Source organism: Rhinatrema bivittatum, chromosome 3 (genome assembly GCF_901001135.1).
Source record: "Rhinatrema bivittatum chromosome 3, aRhiBiv1.1, whole genome shotgun sequence".
Lineage (NCBI taxonomy): Eukaryota > Metazoa > Chordata > Amphibia > Gymnophiona > Rhinatrematidae > Rhinatrema > Rhinatrema bivittatum.
Window position 1 is genome coordinate 436637567 of NC_042617.1, and position 25924 is coordinate 436663490.

The 25924-nt window shown below is 42.4% G+C and overlaps 1 protein-coding gene across 7 annotated transcripts in view; it reads left to right on the forward strand.

Moving 5' to 3' along the window:
- The window catches only part of DCDC2C (doublecortin domain containing 2C), a 376475-nt gene that overhangs the window by 165097 nt on the left and 185454 nt on the right, over nt 1-25924 (forward strand). For 6 of the 7 annotated variants that reach the window (XM_029595811.1, XM_029595815.1, XM_029595808.1 and 3 more), the window contains one exon: nt 5131-5271. The exons of the other annotated variant lie outside the window; for it this stretch is intronic. In XM_029595811.1, coding sequence (XP_029451671.1) covers nt 5131-5271 — 141 coding nt within the window. The remainder of the gene's footprint in view (nt 1-5130; nt 5272-25924) is intronic. 7 annotated transcript variants of the gene reach the window in all.

Sequence of the window (25924 nt, forward strand, 5' to 3'; positions counted from 1 at the left end):
CCTTCCAATTAGACAGAACACGATGACAGACATCAGATGATGGAGTTGCTCCAATTCCTGGATGCTCCCAAGGAAATAACCTCCATCCCTATCCACCAGGTTCTTCTGGATCTCCTCAAGAAGAATTGGGAACATCCTGGCTCCATTTCTTCAGTGTACAGAAAAGCTGACACTACCAATTTGGTGCAGTCAGCTCCGGGCTTTCAGAAAACTCAATTGGATCACCAATCTGTAGTTGTTGAATCTGCACAAAAAAGAGCAAAGAGATCAAAGCCTCACGCTTCTTTTCCCCCTGGCAAGGAACAGAAGTTTCTAGATGCCATTGGCCGCCGGGTATTCCAAGGCTCGATGCCCATCTCCCGGATTGCCGCCTACAGCTCTATATGACCCAATATAATAGGGTCATTTTTAAGCAGATACAAGATTTGACAGACTCCCTGCCTCAACAATTCCAAGATCAGCTTCAGACCCTAGTAAACAAAGGTTTTGAGGCAGGCAAGCATGAGATCAGATCATTTTATATCTTTGACACTGCTACTAGGGTATCCGCAGCCGCTATTTCGGCAAGAAGATGGGCCTGGCTCAAGTCTTCCGACCTTCGTCCTGAAGTACAATACAGGTTATCCGACCTACCCTGTGTGGGAGGCGCTCAACTACAACCTGCTTTCTATATAAAGGTCTGAGAGGGAGAGAGACGACTCCTCTCTCTGATGTCTTCTGACTACTCTTCAAAACAGCCCTTCCACAAGGACTTGAAGTCATTCTTCCGCCTGAAGAAGTCCTACCCGCCACCAGCTAGATCCCATTCCATGAGACCGTTTCAAAAAGCCCAGTCTTGTCAGACACGGAAACAAACAGCAAGCAGCTCCTCAACCAGGTCCTGCTTCAGGTTTTTGACTTCTACCTAGAGAGCAGCAGCCAGCTTCCATTGCCTCATATACCAGTGGGGGGTTGATTGTGCCACTTCAACAACAGGTGGCACTCCATCACCTCAGACCAGTACCCACCTCAGACCAGTGGGTACTGGCAATAATTGCTCAAGGTTATCATCTGAACTTTCTCTCCATTCCACCGGACTCCCCACCTTTACCGACGTGGAGAATATCCGATCACTCCATCCTTCTGGATCAAGAGGTCTCTCTTCTTCTCCAGTCCAAGGCAATAGAACCTGTGCTCTTCTCTCAGCATGGCCTAGGGTTCTATTCCCGGTACTTCCTAATCCCCAAAAAATCGGAGGTGTTCGTCCAATCCTGGACCTACGGGCCCTCAAGTACCTCCAGCGAGAAAAGTTCAAGATGGTAACCTTGGGCTCTCTTCTTCCTCTTCTACAAAGCGGAGACTGGCTCTGCTCTCTAGACCTCCCAGGACGCATACACTCATATTGCGATAACTCCATCTCATTGCAAATACCTGAGGTTTCTAGTAGGCCCCAAGCACTACCAGTACAGAGTGCTTCCATTCGGCCTAGCGTCTGCGCCACAAGTCTTCACGAAATGCCTCGTAGTGGTTGCAGCCTTCCTAAGAACTCAGGGTGTTCACATCTACCCCTATCTAGACGATTAGTTAATCAGGGCTCCCACTCAGCAAACTGCTCTGTCGTCCCTCAATCTAACATTACACACTCTAATTTCATTAGGATTTCTCGTCAATTACGACAAATCCTCTTTAGTCCCATCTCAAACCTTGTCGTTCATTGGGGCAGACTTGGACACCTTGCAGACAAAGTTTTTTCTACCTCGACAGCGAGCTCTCACTCTCGTGTCTCTTGCACACCAGCTGCAGTCTCAGCACTCCACGACTGCATGCCACTTTCTCATTCTCCTGGGACACATGGCGTCTCAGTTCAAGTCACACCAATGGCCCATTAGGCCATGAGTCGTGCAGTGGACTCTACGGTCACAATGGACTCAAAGCATTCAGCCCCTGTCGACCATTGTCCACGTCACCGACTCACTCCGTCAGTCTCTCACCTGGTGGAGAAATCAGAACAATCTCCTCCAAGGCTTGCCCTTCCAGGCTCCAGACCCTCAAATAACACTCACCACCGATGCTTCCAACCTCAGATGGGGAGCCCATGTGGCCAATCTGCAGACACAAGGATCTTGGTCTCCAGAGGAAGCCAAACACCAAATAAATTTCCTGGAGCTTTGAGCAATCAGATATGCTGTCAGGGCATTTCAGGATCGCCTCTCAAATCAAGTTATCCTGATCCAGACGGACAACCAGGTGGCCATGTGGTACATCAACAAACAGGGAGGCACGGGCTCCTTCCTTCTGTGTCAGGAAGCTGCACAGATATGGGCGGAAGCTCTCTCCCATTCGATGGTCCTCAGGGCCACCTGGTTGCCGGGAGTGGACAATGTGTTGGCAGACAAGCTGAGTCGCATCTTTCAACTGCATGAGTGGTCTCTCAACCTCTCAGTAGCAAACTCCATCTTCCAACAATGGGGATATCCTCAAATAGACCTCTTTGCATCTGCTCAAAATCGCAAAGTAGAGAACTTCTGCTCTCTCATTCGCAGCAAATGCTCTCGGCCTAGAGACGCATTCTCCCTCTCGTGGGCAACCGGTCTACTCTATGCATTCCCTCCACTTCCTCTTCTGTCAAAGACTCTCGTGAAGTTATGTCAAGACAAGGGAACCATGATCCTGATAGCACTTCACTGGCCACGCCAAGTGTGGTTTCCAATACTTCAGGATCTCTCCATTCGCAGGCACATTCCTTTGGGAAAGGACCAGCTCCTGATCACTCAAAACGACGGGTGCCTCAGCCACCCCAACCTTCAGGCCTTATCCATGACGGCATGGATGTTGAAAGGTTAATTCTTCAACCACTCAACCTTTCTGAACCAGTTTCCCATGTCCTGATTGCTTCACGGAAGCCTTCCACGAGAAAATCTTATTCTTACAAATGGAACAAGTTTACGTCATGGTGCTCTTTTCAATCCCTTGACCCCTTTACCTGTCCAATCACGAAGTTTTTTGACTATCTCTGGCATTTGTCAGAGTCAGGTCTTAAAATTTCTTCCATTAGAATGCATGTCAGTGCGGTAGCCGCCTTCCATAAAGGTGTCTGAGATGTTCCCATCTCAGTACAACCCCTTGTTACACGTTTTCTGAAGGGCTTGCTTCACCTCAAGCCTCCTCTGCGTCCTCTGGCCCCTTCTTGGGACCTCAACCTGGTTTTGGGTCGGCTCATGAAACCACCATTCGAGCCTCTTCAATCCTGTGACCTTCGCTACCTCACATGGAAAGTGATTTTCCTTCTGGCAATCACTTCGGCTCGCAGAGTTAGTGAGTTACAGGCTCTAGTTACCTATCCGCCTTACACTAAACGTCTGCAGGACCGGGCAGTACGTCACACTCACCCTAAGTTTTTGCCTAGGGTAGTTTCGGAGTTTCATCTCAATCAATCCATTATACTACCTACCTTTTTTTCCCAGGCCCCATTCCAATCCAGGAGAGCAGACACTGCATACACTTGACTGCAAATGGGCTCTAGAGTTTTTACCTAGACCGTACAGCTGCCCACATGAAGAGCACTCAACTATTTGTCTCTTTTCACTCTATCAAATTGGGGGCAGCCTGTGGGTAAGCAGACTCTCTCCTCCTGGTTAGCGGACTGCATATCCTTTTACTATCAGCAAGCGGGCATTCCACTTCAAAGCTGTGGAATTCAAGCAACTTCAAGCACACACTTTCGCTCGGTGCCGCTTCCTGACATTTGCAGGGCTGCTACCTGGAGTTCTCTCCATACCTTCACATCCCACTATTGCTTAGACGAAGCCGGAAGACAAGATTCCATCTTCGGCCAGTCTGTCCTTCGTAACCTGTTTACAACGTGACGTAACACCACCCTTCCGCCTGCCCGGTGGGGTTCAGGATGCCCTCGCCCAAATTTCAGCCCAGTCCTGGTGCCTTTGCACACCTGGTCACACTTGGTGCATACTCGGACATCCTCAGCTCGGTACTCACCCAAATGTGAGGACTACCATCTTGCTTGTCCTGTGAGAAAGCAAAATGTTGCTTACCTGTAACAGTTTTTCTTTCAGGACAGCAGGATGTTAGTCCTCACGAAACCCGCCCGCCGCCCTGCGGTGTTGGATTCGTAACATTTTCTTATTTTATTTTTCGGCACTACCTGTAGCTTTTTAACAAGACTGAAGGGGGACCCCTGCTGGCTGCAGGGTTAGTGCCATGCTGGGCATGCCCAGAAGGGGCCAGTCAAAGTTATGGAAACTTTGAGAAAAGTGTTCCGTGATTGGGCTCTGTCCTGTGATGTCACCCATATGTGAGGACTAACATCCTGCTGTCCTGTGAGAACATCTGTTACAAGTAAGCAACATTTTGCTATATTTGGCAACAACATTTACACAGGTCAGTTATTCTGACCATCTATCACCTTTGAATGCTGCATATGTATATCTGGAATGCTACAATTCTAAATTGTTAGGATGTTTTTTTGTTTGAAAAGTACTATGCAAATAAACAAGTTTAGTTATCTGGTAGCCAGTTAGGAAAATATGCTGACCTCTGTGAAATGCTTTGTTCTTGAGTTTTTAAAAATGATAGCATTAAGTAGAAATGAGCAAATATACAGCAGATCACTATGTCAAATGCTACCCATCATCTGAGTGTTTTCCTTAGGGACAGTGTTTTATGCAGGGATTGGATTAAAGCAATCTGGAAAATTTGGATTGAAATAAGTTTATTCTTGAGGAGATCATATGGAGTTGAAATTAGTTAAAAGAAAACCAACCAGGTAATTGTGTAAAGATGATACCTTTTATAGAACTAGCAAATGTATAAAGATACAAGCTTTAAGGACTGCAAGTAACCCTGTCTTGGGTAATTAGTGACTTAGTTATAGCACATTTTCTGAATTGCATTATTCCAGTTTTAGATCACAGTCCATAAAACACTGCCGAATAGAATGTATTTAAAAGATGCATGGGTTTTTCAGATGATAGCATATTACTCATTTCTTAACAGCCAGTGCACACATTTATTTCTATGATGATAATTTTTTATACAATAGAAACATTAAACTTTAAGAGCAATGAAAAGTCATTGCTGCATTCTGACCAGCTGTATTCCTTCATGATCTCTTGATCCTTGTTTTGTTTTTAGGCTATATACATTGGCTGGACAACTTATACAGGGCCCATCAGAGTTAGAACATAATCAGTATTATGTTGCTGTGGGAATGGAAAAATTTATGCATTTGCCATACAACATCTGCATTTTAAAAAATAAGCAGTATACTTATAGGTAAGTTATTTTTACATGTTTTCCTGTTATAGTTGACTACAGCGGTGGCCAACTCTGGTCCTCAAGAACTCAAACGTGCCAGGTTTTTAGGCGATCCATAGTGAGTATGCATGAGATAGATGTGCATGCAGTGCCTCCATTCAATTCATATATATGCAATGTATATTCATGTGTGGATATCCTGAAAACCAGGCCAGTTTGTGGCCCTTGACCGGAGTTGGCCACTCTTGGATTACTATGTTCTGAATCAGAATTTTTAAATGTGTAAAGCTGTTTTAACAGCATTACGCAATATTTCATTTTTTGCATTTTGCTGTGAAACTGTCATCCTTTTTACTGGAACATGAAGTCAAGGATTGACTGGGGTCTATGATTTTGCAATAGGAATTTAGTTGGGCAGACTGAGATCCTAGGGTCATTATCTGTTCTGTGTTCTTTTGGGCCTGGTAGTTCATCCTTTCTTCTTTTTCTTTCTTGTAGCTCAGTTGGAACTAGTGGTGGGGGGTAATAACTTCATGAACCTTATTCAACACTTTACCTGGGGTTTTTTTTTCCTGTTTTAATAGACTCTTCCACTATTTTAGCAGCAGTCCTGATCTGTGAACCATGCACCAGGGCTCCTTCTGAACTCTATATTGTGAACTCTAAATCTGGCCACTAGGTGTTGCCCTTGTTGATGACAATAACTCCCAGCCTCTGCTGACCCAAGGGACAGAAGACTTGATTCAGGAATTAAACCATTAGCTCTGTGTTTGCACTCTTTTTTTTTTTCTTAATTTTTCATGTATACTGCAATTTACAAATTCATGAAAGAAAAGGAAGCCAACGAGAAAGGGATAATGGAAACACTAGGTGAACTAGACAAGTCACCTGGAGTCCACTGTTCTGGGAGTGGTATGGGAAGGGCATCTCCTCCTTCCCACCTGTGCTGGGCCTCTGAGGAAGTATATATGATTGAAAGGATGTGTGAATATAATTGAGAACAGAGAGAGAGCATATTTGTGAGTCTTATTGAAAGAGCACATGTATAGAGAGAGCATGTATGTGAGAGAGCATGTATGTGGGTGAAAGAGAAGAGAGTTTGGGTGCAACAGCACCCCCTCCCACTCCATGGTAATCCATGACAATCTCAGGGCATCTGGAAATCAAATATTCCCAGGTATGAAGAGGGTGATTTATATTCTTATTAGTTTTAATTTTTAAGTGTTTGTGTTCTGCTGTACTGAAATATTTTATTGGTGTTTGGAAACATTTTGAGTTTTTAATTTTTGGATGTTATTCTATTTGCCAGCTATTTTGAAATATTCTTTTTGCTAGTATGATTAATGATTTATATTTCTTTTATCTTATTGATATATGAAGAATGGTATGGTTGTTTTTACATTGATGCACTGGATACAGAGTCTGGCTTGTTGCAATTTCCAGTTCACATTTTGTCTGTTTATTTCTATTTTTATTTTGGTTTCTCTATTCTGTATTTGATGAGGGTCTGTTTGTGTTATGTGTGTGATACAGGTGAGGTATTCTGCTGGCATGTAATTTCTGTGTAGGGATCTATATCAGCTTGGCTCATTCTGTTTTTTCCTAATAGGTGCATTGTTTTTTTAAGACCTTCTGTAATATTAATGTTGCCTTCTCACAGGTAGGATTGTTACTGTCTGAGTGCTATCAGTATGGAAGGCTTACTATATTGTAATTCTGTTTACTCTTGACTTTGACAGCCAAGCCCACACCTATCATGGATTTCTATTGGTCTAATAACATATGAATTCCAAGTGTCATCTTTGCAGAGTTTTCTGGTTGGCACCATAAGCAATGCATGTAAACATAATATACATGTTGTACTAAATAATATTTTTACCTCAAAAGACTGTAATTTGTCCTTTTTAATGTAAAATCTATTATGCATAAAAAAATCTATTATGCATAAATTTTTAATTGTGGAGGGAGGCCTGTGCGTTTTGCCTTGGACACCTAACACCCTTGCGCTGGCCCTGCAAAGGGATATTATACCATTTGAAACTTATAGAAGAAAAAAATAATTACAGAAAAACCCCTCAAAATCCCCAAGCATTCCACAAGTCCTCCAAATTTAAGGGGAAGATACAAAACACAAATAAAAGAAAATTGTAGTAGGAAATAAGAAGAAATATATCGTGGCCATACTAAATTAATAATTTGAGTTCATCTTTCTCAAGAGGAGTCTAAATTTACATTTCAATTAAGTTCATGGCTCTGTTAATAGGAAAAACAGTTAGTTGGGCAGATTCAACACAAATGTATCCTAACCCCTTGAAGTTTAACACAGGGATAGCATAAAAAGAAAAGATCACCAAATGTAAAAGTCTCTGTTTCAGGAAAAGGAATTGCGTCATCCTTATCTGCATTTCCCTAGAGACATCAGGTAATACCTGCGCACAACAATTCATAAGCAATATATCTTGAACTTTAAAAAATGATTTAAGTAGCAAATCCTTTTTAGGATCTAGGGCACAAGTAATAAATAATAATTGTAGGAAAGACTGCTTGATCCATTTCAGAATACTCTGGAAATCCAGTTAAATTTAAACTATCAACTGATAATCTGAAGAGGCTCACCCTGCCCCTCAGATTCACTCCTTTTCTGTGGTCATAATTAAAAGGCCCTGGAAAGGTGCAGGACGGATCCGGTGATATTTTTAAAACAAGAGTAGCATATTCTAACATTTCAAGTGCAGAAATAGAATACATTCTTGGAAAACTGAAAATCATAAATTATACTTTCTCAAAGTATTTTCAGAACTCTCCAGCTTATTATGAGCCACCAAAGAACCTTTAAAATAAGCTGATTCCCTAGTCTGCATCTGCTGAACTTTCTCCTTCACTAGGTCTAAAGCTTGCTTAATGTTCACTGTTTCCACCTTTTGAACCTCAGTTTTGCATGGAATTAGTGAGTTTATTAGAAATTACTTGAAACTGAATAGGTAAGTAAGGACTGTTGCATGATAAACTCTCCATAAAATTTTCCAATGTAAATTGCTTAGGTCCTGCTCTGGGAGCTATGCACCAGCGCTGCTTCTGTTTCTCTGCATCATAACTCTCTAAATCTGGCCACCAGGTGTTGCCTTTATGACCACTACTCTTCCCCAAAAGGGGTTGTGAATGCTGCTTTTGCAGCATCCATAACACCAGCCAACCTGGTTTGGGAATTAAATCAGGGATCTTCCTCATGGCAGTGCATGAAGTGTCTGCTGAGTCACCAGGTTGGCCCATATGCTATGATTACATTCAGTTCAAAAAATTATGTAGTAGATAATAGTTTATTCAAGTTTTCTAAGGCAAAGTTGTAGTATTATTTCACTTAAGGGTTATACAGCAAAACTTTGAAAGCTTTTTATGTGATTTTTGTAAGAACTTTACATGAGCAATTTGAGAGGCTGCTAAGAGAGCCATACTTTTCCAAAGTATGTTAACTAAAGTACTCATGGCATTTCAAACATTCATTCTGTGGGTGGATTCAGTATGCAGTTCCTTTAGCAGTAAAGCTGAGCAAGAGAGAAGAAATTTGATCTATAGGATATATTAAATAATACTGGTATACAAATTTCTAGAAGTCCACTTCAGTGATAAAATGTGCCATTTATTATTGATGTTGATGTGCAGAATTCAAATATGACAATAAAACCAATTAATTGGCTACTGATTCCATGAAATTTAAGTTTTGGCATTTTATATCTATTGTATCGATAATTTGCAGATAGAGTTTTAAACATAAATTGTAAAATTGGGTCTTTTTGTGTATTTATGGCTGCATAATATTTCATCTGTCCTGTTCATATAAAACTTTTAAAAATTAAATCAGCAAAAAGATTATAGAAAAAAAATGTGCTATGAAACATAAGAACATAAACTTGCTATATTGGGTCAGACCAAAGGTCCATCAAGCCCAGTATCCTGTTTCCAACAGTGGCCAATCCAGGGCACAAGAACTTGGCAGGATCTCAAGGGGTAGCTAGATCCAAGCTGCTTATCCCAAGAATATGTTGCGTAGGAGGTGGACCCTTGGGCCGTGGTGGAGTTGATGCAACCCGTAGGTAGGGACCTATGGGTCCCTACAGTCGGCAGGTGGCGTGGGCTGATAGACAGAGGCCGCTGGAGCTTCACCTATACCAGCCCTTGTTCCCCACGGGTTGAGCCTTTGGGTGCCGGGGCCGGCAGGACTTAGGTGGGCCTTTGAGGTGAGTCGGTTCAGCCCAGAGACAGCAGGTGAGAGATGGTATAGTCTTGCTTTGGACAAGGTAGTGTCCTGGAAACTCGAGCGCCAATGGAACGGAAGTAGACAGGGGGCACTCGAGCAAGAGCAAGCCGAAGCCTGAATAAACCACGTCCAAGAGGTAAGCTGAAGAGGCGTCACAGAACAGGCTTGAGTCAGGGCTGGCGGCAATCCGAAGGCATTGGCAAGCAAGGCTGAGGTCTGATCACGGAGATAGGTAATAGCGCGGTCAGGCGAAGCAGAGGTATGGATCTGGAGATAGGCAATAGCACGGTCGGGCAAAGCAGAGGTCCGGGCCTGGAGATAGGCGATGACGCGGTCAGGCGAAGCAAAGTCAAAGTCCATGTAGTCAATCCGAGGGACAAAGCAAGGATAGGAGCAAGGAGACTGGAACGAGGAACAGTAACGCAGGAAATGAGACTAATCTCCAGTAAGCAACGAGTACTCGACCAGCGAGGAGACCTGTTGCAAAGGCAACACTAGGGAGCGGAGCCTTAAATACTATAGCAGCGTTGACGTCCTCATCCGGGGCCGCGGCTTGGTTCCCGCCGTGGTCCCTACTTAAGCTTCAGTGGTGCGCGCGCATGCGTAGGGAGGGGCGCATAGCGAGTGGCAGCATCTCTCTGTGGGCCACGCAGAGAGGCCCGACGAAAAGTGTTAGCAGGACCGGAGGCACCTGGGGAGGCTGAGGATGGAGCTTGATGGCCCATCGTCGCCAGTGAGGAGGAACCAGAGGAGTCACTGAAGAAAGGTGGGGGCCGTGCCGCGGATGGCACGCATAACAGTACCCTCCCTTGGAGGTTGGGGTTTGCCCGGATGGGCACGATGAAAGTTCAAAATGAGGGTTTTATCCAGGATGTTCTGAGCTGGTTCCCATGAATTTTTTCGAGTCCGTAACCCTCCCAAGAAAGGAGGTATTCCCACCGGTGTTCCCTATGGCGGACATCGAGGACTTCATCTACCTTGTAGGTCGTATCAGTCTCAGCCACCAAAGGAGGTGGTACTGGAGCCTTTCGGGAAGGCCAGGATAGGACCACAGGTTTTAGAAGAGATACGTGGAACGTGTTATGTATTCCCAGTGTAGGAGGCAGCCAAAGCTGGTATGTAACAGGTCCAATGCGTCGGGTGACCATAAATGGTCCAGTGTACCTAGGGAGTGAACCTTTGAGAAGGTACCCTAAGTCGAACATATCGGGTACTTAATCAGACTTTCTAGCCAGGAAGGAATTCAGGAGCCGAGCATCAGTGACTGTCAGCAGTTCTCTTGGCCTGGGCAGCGGCTTGACAAAAGCGAAGATTCGTCTGTTCCCATAAAGCCTTGAAGGCATCTGCAGTAGCCTGTGCTGCAGGGGATGGTACTGACAAAGGTATGGGTAGTGGTGGTCGTGGCTGCTTTCCACAGATGATGGAGAACAGTGACGTGCCTATAGCAGTGGCAATGTGGGAGTTGTGAGAAAACTCCGCCCAAGGGAGAAGTTCTGACAAATTGTCGTGTTGGTCATTGATGTAAGCGCGCAGAAAGGCCTTTAGAGAGCGATTTAATTCGCTCGGCTTGTCTGTTGGCTTGGGGGTCATAGGCAGTTGTTAGAATGATGTTAATACTGAATTTTCGGCAAAGAGCACGCCAATATCTAGCAACAAATTGTGGACCTCTGTCTGAGACAATATCCTTGGGTAGGCCATGATATCTGAAGATATGATGGAAGAATAGGCGTGCCAGTTCTGGAGCTGATGGTAAGCCCGGTACAGGGACGAAATGGGCAATTTTTTAAAATCTGTCTTTGGTTACCCATAGAACGGTATGACCCTTAGATGGAAGCAAATCCATGATGAAATCCGAAGACAGGTGGGTCCACTGTTCCTTAGGAGCTGGAAGTGGTTGCAGCAGACCCCAAGGTCGACTGACCGGAGATTTTTGCTTTGCACAAGTGTTACAGGATTTGACGTATGCTTTAGCGTCAGAGACCATAGTAGGCCACCAGAAGAACTGCTGGAGCAGTGCCAAGGTTCGTGCTCGCCCTGGGTGACAGCAAACTTAGAGTCCTCCGCTGGGTGCATGATTCTTTCTCTGAGTCGTCAGGGCACGCAGTCTTCCCAGCAGGGACTGGGTGATTAATGGTTAAACAGATACAAGCTGGATCTTTTATATAACCAGGTTCTTTCGGAGTATCTTCAGGCTCGAAGGAGCATGACAGGGCATCTGTCCGGAGGTTTTTTTTTAACTGGACAGTATTGAAGCTCAAAATTGAACCTGGAAAAGAACAGAGCCCCTCGGGCCTGACTGGGATTGAGATGCTGGGCATGGCTCAGATGTGCCAGGTTCTTATGGTCTGTGAACACGATAAACTTGTGTTGTGCCCTCTAACCATGGGCGCCACTCTTCAAGGGCCAATTTTATGGCAAGCAACTCATGATCACCGATACTGTAGTTCTGTTCCGCAGATGAGAACTTGCGGGAGTAGAATGAACATGGGACTATAGAACCAGAAGCAGTGTGTTGGCTCAGGACCGCCCCAGCTCCAATCGAGGAGGTGACCACTTCCACTTGAAAAGGATGGTTCGGGTCTGGGTGATGTAGGCAAGACCCTGCCTGGAAGGCTTCTTTGAGGGTGTTGGAAGGCTGCGGTGGCTTCCAGAGTCCATTTTCGAGTATCTTGGCCCTTGCGAGTCAATGCTGTCAAAGGAGCAGCCAAGGTGGAATAGTGTGGGATAAAATGACAATAGTATTTTAAGAATCCCAGGAAGCGCTAATCTCTGATCCCTTTTAACTTGGCCGGGTCCATAAAAATCCTCGTTGGGAGATAATGTATCCGAGGAAAGGCAGACTAAATTTCTCGAATAAGCACTTGTCCAATTTTGCAAACAAGTGATTTCCATGAAGGCGTTGGAGGACGGTACGGACATTAGTTTGTGTGGCCAAATCCCGAGAGAAGACAAGGATATCGTACAAGTATGCCACAACCTTGGTATACAGTCAATCTCTGAAAAATTTTCATCATTCGTTGAAAAATAACGGGTGCATTACAGAGGCCGAAAGGCATCACTGGGTATTTGTAATGCCCGTCCGGGTGTTAAAAGCAGTCTTCCAGATGTTGCCGGGACTGATCTGTACCAAGTTATCTGCACCGCGTAAATCCAGCTTCGTGAATATAGATGCTCCTTGTAAGCGATCGAATAATTCAGAGATCAGCGGCAGAGGGTACTTGTCCTTACGGGTGATGGAGTTTAGGCCGCGATAGTCAATATATGGCCTGAGTGATCCATCCTTCTTGGTCACACAAAAGAATCCTGCCCTTGCAGGAGAGGTAGAGGGGCGGATGAATCCCTTCACAAGGTTTTCTTGGATTTACTCCATCATAGCCTTTGTCTCTGGGATAGACAGAGGATAGGTGCGCCCAAGGGGGGAGGCGAGGTCCCAGGAAGGAGGTCAATGGGACAATTGAACCTCCAAAGAGGTGGGAGAAGGTCTGCATTTTGCTTGGAAAATACATCTTCGAAATCCACATAAGTATACCTGAAGTGGTGGCCAGAGGAACCATGGGTGGCGGTACCACTTTCTGTAAAACAGGATTGGTGGGAGGCTGGGCACCATTCCACCAGTTGCAACGAACCACAATTAAATTGGGGGGAGTGTCTTTGGAGCCATGAAAGTCCTAAGACTATTGGATGGATGGATTTCTCCAATACTAACAGTTCAAGAGTTTCTGTATGCAAGGCGCCAGTGCGCATTTGAACTGGCTCTGTAGTAAAGCTTATTCGACTAGGTAATGGTTCTCCATAAATGGACGCTTAGGTAGAAAACTGAAATCCAGAACCTCCAGGGTGGCATTCTCTGAAATACTCCCTGTTCCACGTGCAAAGCTCCAGAGTCTCAATGTGTGGATGAGACGGCGGTGCAGGGAAGAGGGATTTAGTTTTTTGTAAAGTTTTGTAAACCTAAACAAAAAAAACAAAAAACTTTGTATATAACCTATGTACATATTAATTGTTCCTCGAACCCCTGTACATATCTTTTCCCTATGTTTTCCATTTTCACCCCTCCCCCTCCCCCCTCCTTTTGTCTCGTATATCCCTACCCTTCCCTCCCCTACTTATTTATCTAGTTAATTGCCATGTTACTGCATTTATGTTACAAACTGTTCCTTGTAAAGGCTTTGCCTATATATTATTTGTTATAAGTTATCTGTAAACCGGCACGATGTGCAAACGGTTGTCGGTATATAAAATCAAATAAATAAATAAAGAACTGGGGAACGTTTGGGGGATGGAGAAGTCTTTTCTGAAAGTACGAGTTCCACCTTAACCAGAGTGGAAGCAGGCTGCTGGCGCTAACTTTCTAAAAGGAGATAGAGCAGCATTTAAACTAGAACAAGGGGGAAAGCAGACAGTCATTCAGCAGTGCATGGTTCGGAGGAATGTATATTTGAAGAATACTAATGAAATAGGAGAGTTAGGACACCCCAACAGAGAGATTCCAATAAAAGCAAAAGTAGTCCATATTCCTATAAGTAAAGAATCACCTGAGCTAAATTCCAAATTATCCCTATCAACTGAAAAGCAGGTTGTTAATACAAACAAAAAACACACTTTGAAATGTCTGTATGCCAATGCCAGAAGTCTAAGAAGTAAGATGGGAGAGTTAGAATGTATAGCAGTAAATGATGAGAGACATAATTGGCATCTCAGAAACCTGGTGGAAGGAGGATAAGCAATAGGACAGTGCTATATCAGGGTACAAATATATCGCAATGATAGGGAGGATGAACTTGGTGGGGGTGTGGCAGTTTTTATCCAGGAGGGTATAGAGTCCAATAGGATACAGATCATACAAGAGCCTAAATGCTCAGTAGAATCTATATGGGTAGAAATCCCATGTGTGTTGGGTAAGAATATGGTGATCAGATGGACGATAGTATACTCTTGTCAAAATGATCAGACAGATGATGAAATGCTAAGAGAAATCAAGAAAGCTAACCATTTTGGCAATACAGTAATGGGAGATAACAATTACCACAACATCAATCAATGGAGTCAGTTACCCAAGCTAGAATATATCAATCAAAAATGAGTGGGAACGGATAAATAAATAAATCTTAAATAGCTAGATGAAGGTGTCGGCAAGCCTGTCATTTTCTACCAAAACCAACCGGTCTTCTCTATCATCCACCTTCAACAGTATTTTATTTCATATGTATTTTTTTAATTTTTATGATGTATTTTTTGTTAAAATTTGAAATATAACCACAGTCCAGGAATTTTTAAAGTGCCCTTATAACACGGCCGTGTTTCACACAAGCAGTGCTTCTTCACGGGCATTTAAACAAGTCCTTTATCGCACCTATAAAAATTGTGACAAAAGACTATTTTTAGTAGGACATGCAAAGATAGTCAATAATACACAGCAGTACTTATCTTCATTATAAGGCTACCATTTTCATTTGGACTGCCATCTCAACCGTCTTGCAGTAGGAACGGAGGAACCGAGGCTAACGAGAGCGTCTCTTTAAATATCCTGTTTGTGCCAAGAGTGGGAATTGGACGTCACTATATGTAAATGGGGATGTCAAAACAAGAGATTATGATGTCATGTAGATGAGAGAAAAAAGTAGTACCTCATAAATCTATAGTAACAACCATGAACGGAATATCTTATTCCAAGAAAACATGTAGATCTAATTCAGTGTTTAGACCAAAAGGAACAATATATCCAGCGCTGTTCTAAGCATAGAAGATGTAATCCCTGATTTCCTCCCCACCAATGTTGTGCCACCTGATCTATCACACAGAAAGTCAAGTCAGTGAAAGAATGTCCATGTTGAATACAATGGGTCACAAGGGGTTCATCTATACGAGCAGTTTTTATGTTAGAACGATGTTCTATCATTCTGGTTTTAAGCATACGTTTAGTTTTCCCAATGTATATCAAATCGCATGGGCATTTAATCAGATATACAACCATAGTGGAAGTACATGTAGTATGATGTTTAAGATACATTTTAAATCCAGAAGATAATTCCAGACAAATATCAACTGTCATAGAGTTGGTACAAACTGAACAGGACTGGCATGGTCGGTGAGGTCCTGAATTTGTGTGTGTAGTATCAGGTAAAAAAGAAAAATCAGAATGTACTAATAGATCTCTTAAATTTCTGGCACGAGAAAAAGTGATCCGTGGGAAGGACTGAAAAACATTGTGTAGTTGTAGAACATGCCAGTATTTCAAAATAGCTTTCTTTATGATTTTGGCTTCCAGTGAAAATGGTAAAATGCATGTAGAAATAGCAGAATCTTCATTGGATCGAGGTAAAAATTCCTGGACTGTGGTTATATTTCAAATTTTAACTTAAAAAATACATCATAAAAATTAAAAAAAAAAAAAATACATATGAAATAAAATACTGTTGAAGGTGGATGATAGAGAAGACCGGTTGGTTTCGGTAGAAAACGACAGGCTTGCCGACACCTTCATCTAGGCTATTTAAAATGTATTTATCAGTTCCCACTCATTTTTGATTGAGATTTCAATTACCCCAATATTGACTGGGTAAATATAACATCAGGACTTGCTAGAGACATAAAGTTCCTGAATGGAATAAACGACTGCTTCATGGAGCAATTGGTTCATGAACCAATGAGAGAGAGCTATTTTAGATGTAATTCTTAGTTGAATGCAGGATTTGGTAAGAGAGACTATGGTAGTGGGGCCACTTGGCAATAGTGATCATAATATGATCAAATTTGAACTAATGACTGGAAGGAGGACAATATGTAACTACAGCTCTAACACAAAATTTTCAAAAGGGAAATTTTGATAAAATGAGGACAATAGTTAGAAAACTGAAAAGTGCAGCTGCAAAGGTTAAAAGTGTACAACAGACTTGGACATTGTTTAAAAATACAATCATAGAAGCGCAAACCAGATGTATTCCATGCATTAAGAAACATGGAAGGAAGGCAAAATGATTACTGGCATGGTTAAAAGGTGAGGTGAAAGAGGCTATTTTTGCCAAAAAAAAAATCCTTCAAAAATTGGAAGAAGGCTCCATCTGAAGAAAATAGGAAAATGCATAAGCATTGTCATTTTAAGTGTAAAACATTGATAAGGCAGGCTAAGAGAGAATTTGAAATGAAGTTGGCCATAGAGACAAAATCTCATAATAAGGACTTTTAAAAATATATCTGAAGCAAGAAACCTATGAGGGAGTCTGTTATACCGTTAGATGACCAAGGGGGTTAAAGGGGCTCTTAGGGAAGATTAAGGCCATTACAGAAAGACTAAATTAATTATTTGCTTCTGTGTTTACTAATGAGTATGTTGGAGATGCCTGTTCCAAAGAAAGGTTTCAAGATTGAGTCAGATGAACTGAACCAAATCCCTATGAACCTGGAAGATGTAGTAGGCCAGATTGATAAACTAAAGAGTAGCAAATCACCTGGACCAGATGGTATGCACAGCAGGGTTCTGAAAGAACTAAAAAATGAAATTTCATATCTATTAGTTAAAATTTGTAACTTATCATTCAAATCATCCATTGTACCTGAAGACTGGAGGGTGGCCAATGTAACCCCAATATTTAGAAAGGACTCGCTATAGACCAGTGAACCTGACTTCAGTGCCGGGAAAAATAGTGGAATCTATTTTAAAGATCAAAATCACAGCGCATTTAGAAAGACATGGTTTAATGGAACACAGTCAACATGGATTTACCCAAGGGAAGTCTTGCCTCACAAATCTGCTTTTTTTTTTTTTTTTTTGAAGGGGTTAAACATGTGGATAAAGGTGAACTGGTAGATGTAGTATATTTTGATTTTCAGAAGGCATTTGACAAAGTCCCTCAGGAGAGGCTTCTAAGAATACTAAAAAGACATGGGTTAGGAGGTAGTGTCCTTTCGTGGATTACAAACTGGTTGAAAGACAAGAAACAGAGTAGGTTTAAATGGTTAATTTTCTCAGTGGAAAAGGGTAAACAGTGGAGTGCCTCAAGGATCTGTTCTTGGACCGGTTCTTTTCAATATATTTATAAATGATCTAGAAAGGAATAAGATGAGTGAGGTAATCAGATTTGCAGATGATAGAAAATTATTCAGAGTAGTTAAATCACAAGCAGATTGTGGTAAATTGCAGGAGGACCTTGCGAGACTGGAAGATCGGGCATCCAAATGGCAAATGAAATGTAATGTGGACAAGTGCAAGGTGTTGTATATAGGGAAAAATAACCCATGCTATAGTTACACAATGTTAGGTTCCATATTAGGTGCTACCACCCAAGAAAAAGAGTCTAGGCGTCATAGTGGATAACACATTGAAATTGTCGGTTCAGTATGCTGCGGCAGTCAAAAAAGCAAACAGTTTGTTAGGAATTATTAGGAAGGGAATGGTGAATAAAACGGAAAATGTCATAATGCCTCTGTATCGCACCATGGTGAGACCGCACCTTGAGTACTGTGTACAATTCTGGTCACTGCATCTTACAAAATATATAGTTGCACTGGAGAAGGTACAGAGAAAGGCGACCAAAATGATAAACAGGGTGGAACAGCTCCCTTATGAGGAAAGACTAAAGAGATTAGGGCTGTATAGAACAATGTTGCGTTTCTTTAATAGAGATGAGTTACCGGCTCTGATCTCCTAGACTTTGAAAATGCTGGGGGTGCTGGGTGCTGATTCCATATCTGAACCAAAGAAAAATTCCGTTTTAATTTCTTTGCGTAAGGCTTCATGTTTCTTCCTCATGGATGCTATTCAAGAATTGATTGATCTTGAATGGGACGCCCTGGAAGCTAATTTAAAGGGGATCCCTTGGATCCAGTGGCAAGAGAGCAGTTGCGCTTTCTGAAAGTGGATGCGATGGTGTGTGCTGTCACCAAGCCGACATCTATCCCTATAGAAGGGGGAGTGGGATTGGGATTGAAGGGATGCGCAGGATAGAATTGAGGCTGTCCTTAAGCAGGCCTTCGAGACGATGGAAATGAATTTTCAGATAGCCTCTTGCTTCTCTCTGGTGGCTCTCACTTGCCTGCTTCTTTCTTGGGAAGTCAATGAATCTGTTTGAATTCTAGGGCAAAGATGGAAACTGGTAGCTGCCTTTTTGGCAGGTGCGGGCTGTGGCCTAGTCCTCACTTTAGCCAGAAGGGTGGCTTCGGTGATAGCTGCCAGGCGCCAGCTATAGCTGAGGAATTGGTCGGCCGATAAAATTTCAAAGTCTAATCTTACAAAATTGCCCTTTAAAGGATCACTCTTGTTTGGGAGTGAGTTGGAAAAAATGGCCAATAAGTAGGGCGAGTCCCAGGTTCTTCAGTTACCAGAGGATAAAAAGCAGGTGCCTCGCTTGTCAGTGCAAGAGATTGTGCTAGGGGTTTCAAACTCTTTTGACCCGACTGAGGAGCGGCTTCTCAGAAGGCTTGACCTTTGGGTCAAGTCTTCTGAGAATATTTTATGGTTAATGTTAAATCCCCCTGTTTCTTGTAAACTGATATATGATCTGTATCATGAATGTCTGTATAAAAAAGTACTAAATAAATAAATAAATCTGTCCTCTCGTCCCAGACAGCCCAGACGGGGGGGTGCAGGCTCGAGCGACAGTGCGTCCTGACACCCCCACCACGACAGGATATAGAGGGAGGGTCGTTTTTTGTTTTTTTTTTTTAAATCTGAGGTCACGTCAGACCAATGTGTTCTGGAGGTGATAAGAGAAGGCTATACTCTGGAGTTTCTCTGTTTTCCTTGGGTCGTTTTCATGGTGTCTTCCCTGAAACTTTTTGCAGAAGAAACAGGCAGTAGAGTGCACGTTGTCAAGGCTCCTTAGCCTGCGGCCATGATCCCAGTGCCCATGTCACAAGTAAATACGGGCTGATATTCCATTTATTTCATTGTACACTTTTGCCCGATCCTGGATCTCAAAGGACTCAACCATCATTTGCAAGTGACTCCGCATGGAAACCTTACGCTTGGTGATAATGGCAGTACAGTCAGGGGAATTGGTCTCTGGATTTGTCAGTGATGTACTTGCATATTCCCATCTGGCTGGCATATCAACACTTTCTGCGTTTTGCTATTTTGGGGCGACATCAGTTTGAGGGCTACCGTTCGGCTTGGCCACTGCGCCCAGAACCTTCTCCAAGGTCATGGTGGTGGTAGCAGTAGTGTTGAGAGAGGATAGCTTTCTGGTCCACCTGTACTTAGACAGTTGGATAATTCGGGCCAAAAGTATGAAGGAGAGCCTTCAGGTCTTGCTCAAGGTGATCTCTTTGCTATAGGAACTAGGTTGGGTGGTGAACTTGGCCAAGAGCAATCTGCAGCCATCCCGGACCCTGGAGTATCTTGGTGTTTGTTTCAACATGAAGCAATCAGGGTGTTCCTACCGAGAGCTGCATTCAGAAACTAATAATGCAGGTGCGACAATCAATAGAAACATATGCCTGATAGTATGGTCTTACCTATGGGTGCTTGGGTTGCTCTGTAGGCAAGGGCGCACACTGCTTGCACATTGGAGTTCACAGTGTCAGGACTAGTCAATTTGGCTTCACTTGTAGGTGGAGATCAGCATCCAACTGCAGTGGTGGTTGCAAGCGGATCATTTAAGGAAGGGCATTTCCCTTCGAACATGGACTGGCTAGTACTCACGACGGATGTGAGCCTCCAGGGATGGGAGGGCTCACTGTTAGGAGTTGACAGTGCAAGGGTGCTGGAGCACAGAAGAGCCTCTGGAGCATCAATTAGCTAGAAGCCCATGCCGTTCAGCTGGCATGCTTGTGATTAGACTGCAGGCTGACTGGTCCGAATAATGTCAGATAATGCGACGGTATTGGCTTACATCAATTGCCAGGGAGGAACCAAGAGCCAGCAAGTGTCACAGGAAATAGCCCAACTCATGGAATGGATGGAAGTACATCTTCAGGAGGTCTCAGCCTCACATATTGCAGGGAAAGACAATGTAATAGCCAAATTTCTCAGCAGAGTCTGGCTCCAGGAGAATGGAAATTTTCAAACAGTGTTTCAGCTCATAGTGGATTGCTAGACTTGCTGACGACATTACACAATATGAAGGTTCTTCTCTTCTTCAGTTGCAGGAGAGATCTGAAGTCTTTGGGCAAAAAGGCCTGCATGCAGGAATGGCCGAAAGGCAAGCTTCTTTATATGCCTTTTTCCTCGTGGCCCATGTTGGGCAGAGTGATTTGGAAAATTGAGAGATACACAGAGATAGTACTTCTGGTGACACCAGATTGGCCCAGGAGGCCGTGGTGTGCAGATCTGTAGAGGCTTCTGGTGGACACTCCTCTCCGATTACTAATCCACAGGGATCTGCTACAGGAGGAGCCTATTCTTCATGAAGATCCAACCCAATTTTGTCTTACGGTATGGCCCTTGAGAGGGCTCGGATGCTGAAGCATGGATTCTCCGCTGTGGTGATTTCCACTTTGCTTCAAGTGCGAAAGTTTTTTCCATTTCCTTAGCCAATGTTCGAGTTTGGCGAGTGTTTGTGTAAGGAACGAGGGATTAATCCTTGTTTGGTTAAGTTCCCTCTCATTTTGGATTTTTTGCAGAATGGGTTGATTTAAGGGTTTGATCCTTAATTCCTTGAAGGTACAGGTGGCAGCTCTCACTTGTTTTCCAGGTCCGGTGAATGGTGAATCCTTGTCGGCCTATCTGTATGTGGCCCGGTTTTTAAAAGGGGGTGAAGCATCTTCGTCCTTGCTTCTGGTTGCCAGTGCCCTTGTGGAGTCTTAATCTAGTTCTTTTTTGGCCACTATATTGCCTGTCCTTGAGGTTACTTACCTTAAAGATGGTGTTTCTGGTGGCAGTTTGTTCTGCGCAAAGTTTCCAAACTACCTGCCTTGTTTGCCGGGAACAGGTTTTGCAAGTGACTCCGGGGGTGGTACAGCTGCAAACTGTTCCATCTTTTTTGCTGACTGTGGTCTCAGATTTTCACTTGAATCAATCAATTTCCCTGCCAACACTAGACAGGGAGAGAGATGGTTGAATATTGCCTGTTACGGACCTTGGATGTCAAGCAGCATATCATGAGGTATTTGAAGGTTTCTGAACCTCTCAGGAAGTCTGACAGACTATTTAAACTCCACAGTGGGCGTAAACAGGGTGATCGGGCATCGTAGGCTATGATAGCCTACTGGATTAAGGAGGTTTTCATGGCTGCGTATGTGGATTCTGAGCAGCCATTGCCTAGTCAGGTTAGGGCTCATTTCACTAGGGCTCAGGCAATGTCTTGGGCAGAGATAAGATTGTTCCCCATTGAGATTTGTCAAGCTGCGATATAATCCTCCTTACACACCTTTTCCTGGCATTATTGCCTGGATGGGCAAGTCTGGGAGGACGCAGCCTTCGCATCTGTGGTGGTGTTTGGACTTTGCGCAGCCTCATACCCTGTTGGGGAGTAGCTTTGTTACATCCCATTGGTGTGGATTAACTTCTGTGAGTGCATCATCATCATGTAATGTCAACTATATTTTAAAAAGCTTCTCATTTGACTTCTTTCCCTATACAAGTGTCAGCTGTTAAAATATCACTTGCTATAAGACCAATGTACTGTAACTACAGTAATGGAAGTGGACAATATGATTAAAACGCTGAATCCAGCAAACCATTTTAAAACAAAGTTGGATCAGTCTGTGCTAAACAATTACAGACCAATATCGAACTTATCCTTTTTTTCTAAATGAATCGAAAAATAGTACAAAAACAGTTAACAGACCATCTGGATACAAATGACATACTCTACCCATCACAGTTTGGTTTCAGGCGACATTTTAGCATGGAAACATTGTTACTCTCACTGTCAGACACGGTTTTAAGAGGAATGGACCGCGGTCAAACAATTTTATTAGATCTCTCGGCAGCCTTTGACACCGTAAACCACAATATATTACTTCAAAGACTAGCGGAAATAGGTTTAACTGAGAATACATTACAATGGCTCGCCTATTACTTAAACAACCGATCTTATCAAGCACAAATAAATAATACTCTATCTGAGAAAATAGAGCTTAACACTGGGATTCCACAGGGATTGGCCCTCTCAGCCTAGATATTTTATCTTATTTATAGACATTTATAGACACTCCAAATACTGCAGAATTCAGCTGCCAGAATCCTTACAGGAAAAAAAAGAAATGAACACAACACCCATTTTATCCTCTCTTCACTGGCTACCTATTTCTGCACGAATTACCTACAAATCAATGACCATCATTCATAAAATCCTAAATTATGATTTTCATGGACTAAAAGGCTTAAACATAACCCCCCCAAAACCCACAAAGAAACCTACGCTCTAACAATGCAGGATTCTTAAACATCCCCACCTTAAGAGATGCTCATCTTTCAACTACACGAGAGAGAGCATTTTCCATTGCCTCCCCCAAAATTTGGAACACTCTACCCAAAGAACTGAGGACCAAGCACATCCTGAAAACATTTTAAAAAAGACCTAAAAACATTTTTATTCCGCAAACTCTATTCTAACTATCTGACACCTGATCATCCCAGCCCTCAACAGAACTCGCAAACATAATCCTCCTCTTCATGCTCTCCTGATGTACCCTCCTTTTTCACCCCTCCCTGCTCTCTCACTTGATTCATTAAGTTCATTGAAAATGTTCTCCTCACTATTCTGTTATTCAACTACTAAGAAAAATGTTTACTGTTCACAATACTCTACTGTTCCCAACTACCGTGTTAACTCCATTTGATTGTATGCTAATTGCATATTTTGTATGCTAATTGCATATTTTGTAAACAGTTATGATGGCTCTACCGAATAACGGTATATAAAACTCTACAAATAAATAAATGTATGTATGTATTGCCCTTATGTCATCTATTAGCTGGATTAGGCTTAACTCACTATCTTTATGCTGACGATATTCAGATATTACTATTACTTGACACTATTGAAAAATTGTACGAACTCATGGCGATGTATCTGAAACTTAAGCAACTGCTCACACAAATGAAGCTGGTTCTAAATATTGACAAAACAGAACTCATTCTCTTAGAGAGAAAAGCCTCACTCAGGAGCCCAAGAACGATAACACTACAAGATATCACTTTTACATTAGCTGAATATGTGACCTAGGAGTTATTGATCCAGAATTGTTTTAAGAAACATATAACGAGTAAAGTATGGGAAGGTTATGCAAAACTAATGATGCTGAAGCGACTAAAACCTTTATTATCTCAAAATAATTTTAGAACAGTCCTGCAATCCCTGATTTTTTACGAATACGGACTATTGTAACTCATTACTCCTAGGCCTCCCAGCCTCCTCTAGTCGACCATTACAGGTCCTGCAGAGTGCAGCGGCAAGAATCTTAACTGGCAGTAGAAAAAGGGACCACATCACTCCTATTCTGATAGCTTTACATTGGTTACCTATTGAATCCCATATCCATTTTAAAACACTTTGCACTTATATAAATTAATACACTGCGATCAAGTAGACTGGCTAAATGCTTCCATTAGGCTCCATGTGCCCCAAAGGAATTTAAGGTCTGCCAATAAAGGCTTACTGTCAATACCTGCTGTACACTCCGCACACTTGAACCAAGTTAGAGAAAGAGCTGTGTTGCTTGCAGGGCTTAAACTTTGGAATGCACTACCGATGAATGAGAGACTACAAACTGATTTTAAGAAGTTCAAACGGGATTTAAAAACTTGGCTGTTGGAAAAGGCATACACGGCTGGAAAATGAGATACAGTTTACTTTATCTGTCAATCTCTTAACTCGAGTACTTATTCATTTCTTTTATTGTTATTTATTTATTTTTATCTTTATTACTGTTTATTCTTATTACTATTGTTATTTTAAATGCCAATTGTTTAACATTGTATGTTTTATCTTAGGTATTTTACAATTTGTAAACAGTTGTGAATGCTTGTCTTAATGACTGTATAGAAAATTTGATAAATACATTTAAAACTTATTTTGTCAGTTTGAGGCCACTCGTGGAAAAAAGTGAAATATCAAATGTCTATAAATAAGATAAAATTTGCATGAGCCAGAATTTATGATCAATTAGAATTGAATTTCATTAGGAATTTAGTTTTTGTTAGTCTTTTTCATGTTTTTATTTTATAATTGCATGTATAATCAGGGTATTGTAAATGATTTTACTGACACCTTCTCCCAAAAAACTATCCCTCCTCCCTTGTCAGCTTATATTTAACCATTATATGACTATATTGTGCATTGACTAGAATAGAACAATGTTTGTTTTAGACTTTGGGGATATTTTTCAACCAGGCCGATACAGTATGGACGTGCTAAAATAAAAAGGGCATCTGTTTTCGGCGCCTGCTCTTTGAACGTGCGCTTAGCCCCCTCTCCTGGGCGCACAGTACTGAATGCAAATGAGGGAACGTGCCAAAAGGAGGTGCTAGGGACAATTGCGCGCGCCCCTAGTGCCTCCTTGGCCCAGGAGAGGTGGCTGCCAGCAGGTTTGGAATATGGACGTTCAATTTTACGAGCGTCTGTTTTCTTATCCGGTGCACAGCCACGGGTTAGGAAAATGGATGGTCGTAAAATTGAGCGTCCATTTTCCTGACCAGACCCACCGGCACATTTTATTTTTTAATTTTTAAAATCTGTTTGGGGTTTTTTTTTTTTTTTTTAACCTTTTGCTTCCTCCGACTTAATATCGCTTTTCTGTAGACTTTTTCGGCTGCTCAGAAATTAACATCTGTCCTTGGGCATGTGCTGATTTCTGAGCGTAAAATGTGCGAATTGGCCGCACATTTTTTTTCCTGTATTCTGGGTGAATGATTAATAGCGTCATCAACATGTATTTGCATGTGATGAGCACTATCAGTTTCGGGGTGTGTGGTTTGGATATGCATTGTGGATGCGCTAAATCCCTTATTGTATAAGGGGTTGTGGACGCGCGTCTAAACCAGCTTAATAAGTGCGCTCAGCTGAGCGCTTTTTACAGTATCAGCCTGAATACAGGTACTTTTGTACTGGGATACTTTGCAGAATAAAGTACTCATGGGGATTTGAAAATGTTCTGTCCTCCCCCCTTGTTTCCATGCCTTTTCAGCATGGTTAAAAATGTTTGTCGCTCTGGAGATGTCAGGATATATTCTAACTTTTGTAATCCAGAAATTTCCTATTTACAGTGTCCAGTTTATAGCCATCTCTAAATCAAAGCCGATAGCAGTGTAGCTTCTTATGATATAATATGGAAAGTAGGGATGTGCAGTTCATTTAAACTGAAATAGTGTCGTCAACATTGTCCATTTCATTTTTTTGGAACCACAAAACTAAAGAAAAAAATACAAAAATTTAGAGGTTTTTTTTTTAAGTTTCGTGTTCGTGCACACTTACCGATTTTAGTGCACACTAATATAATTTAGTGTGCATCAACCACGAAAATAGGGAAAAACGA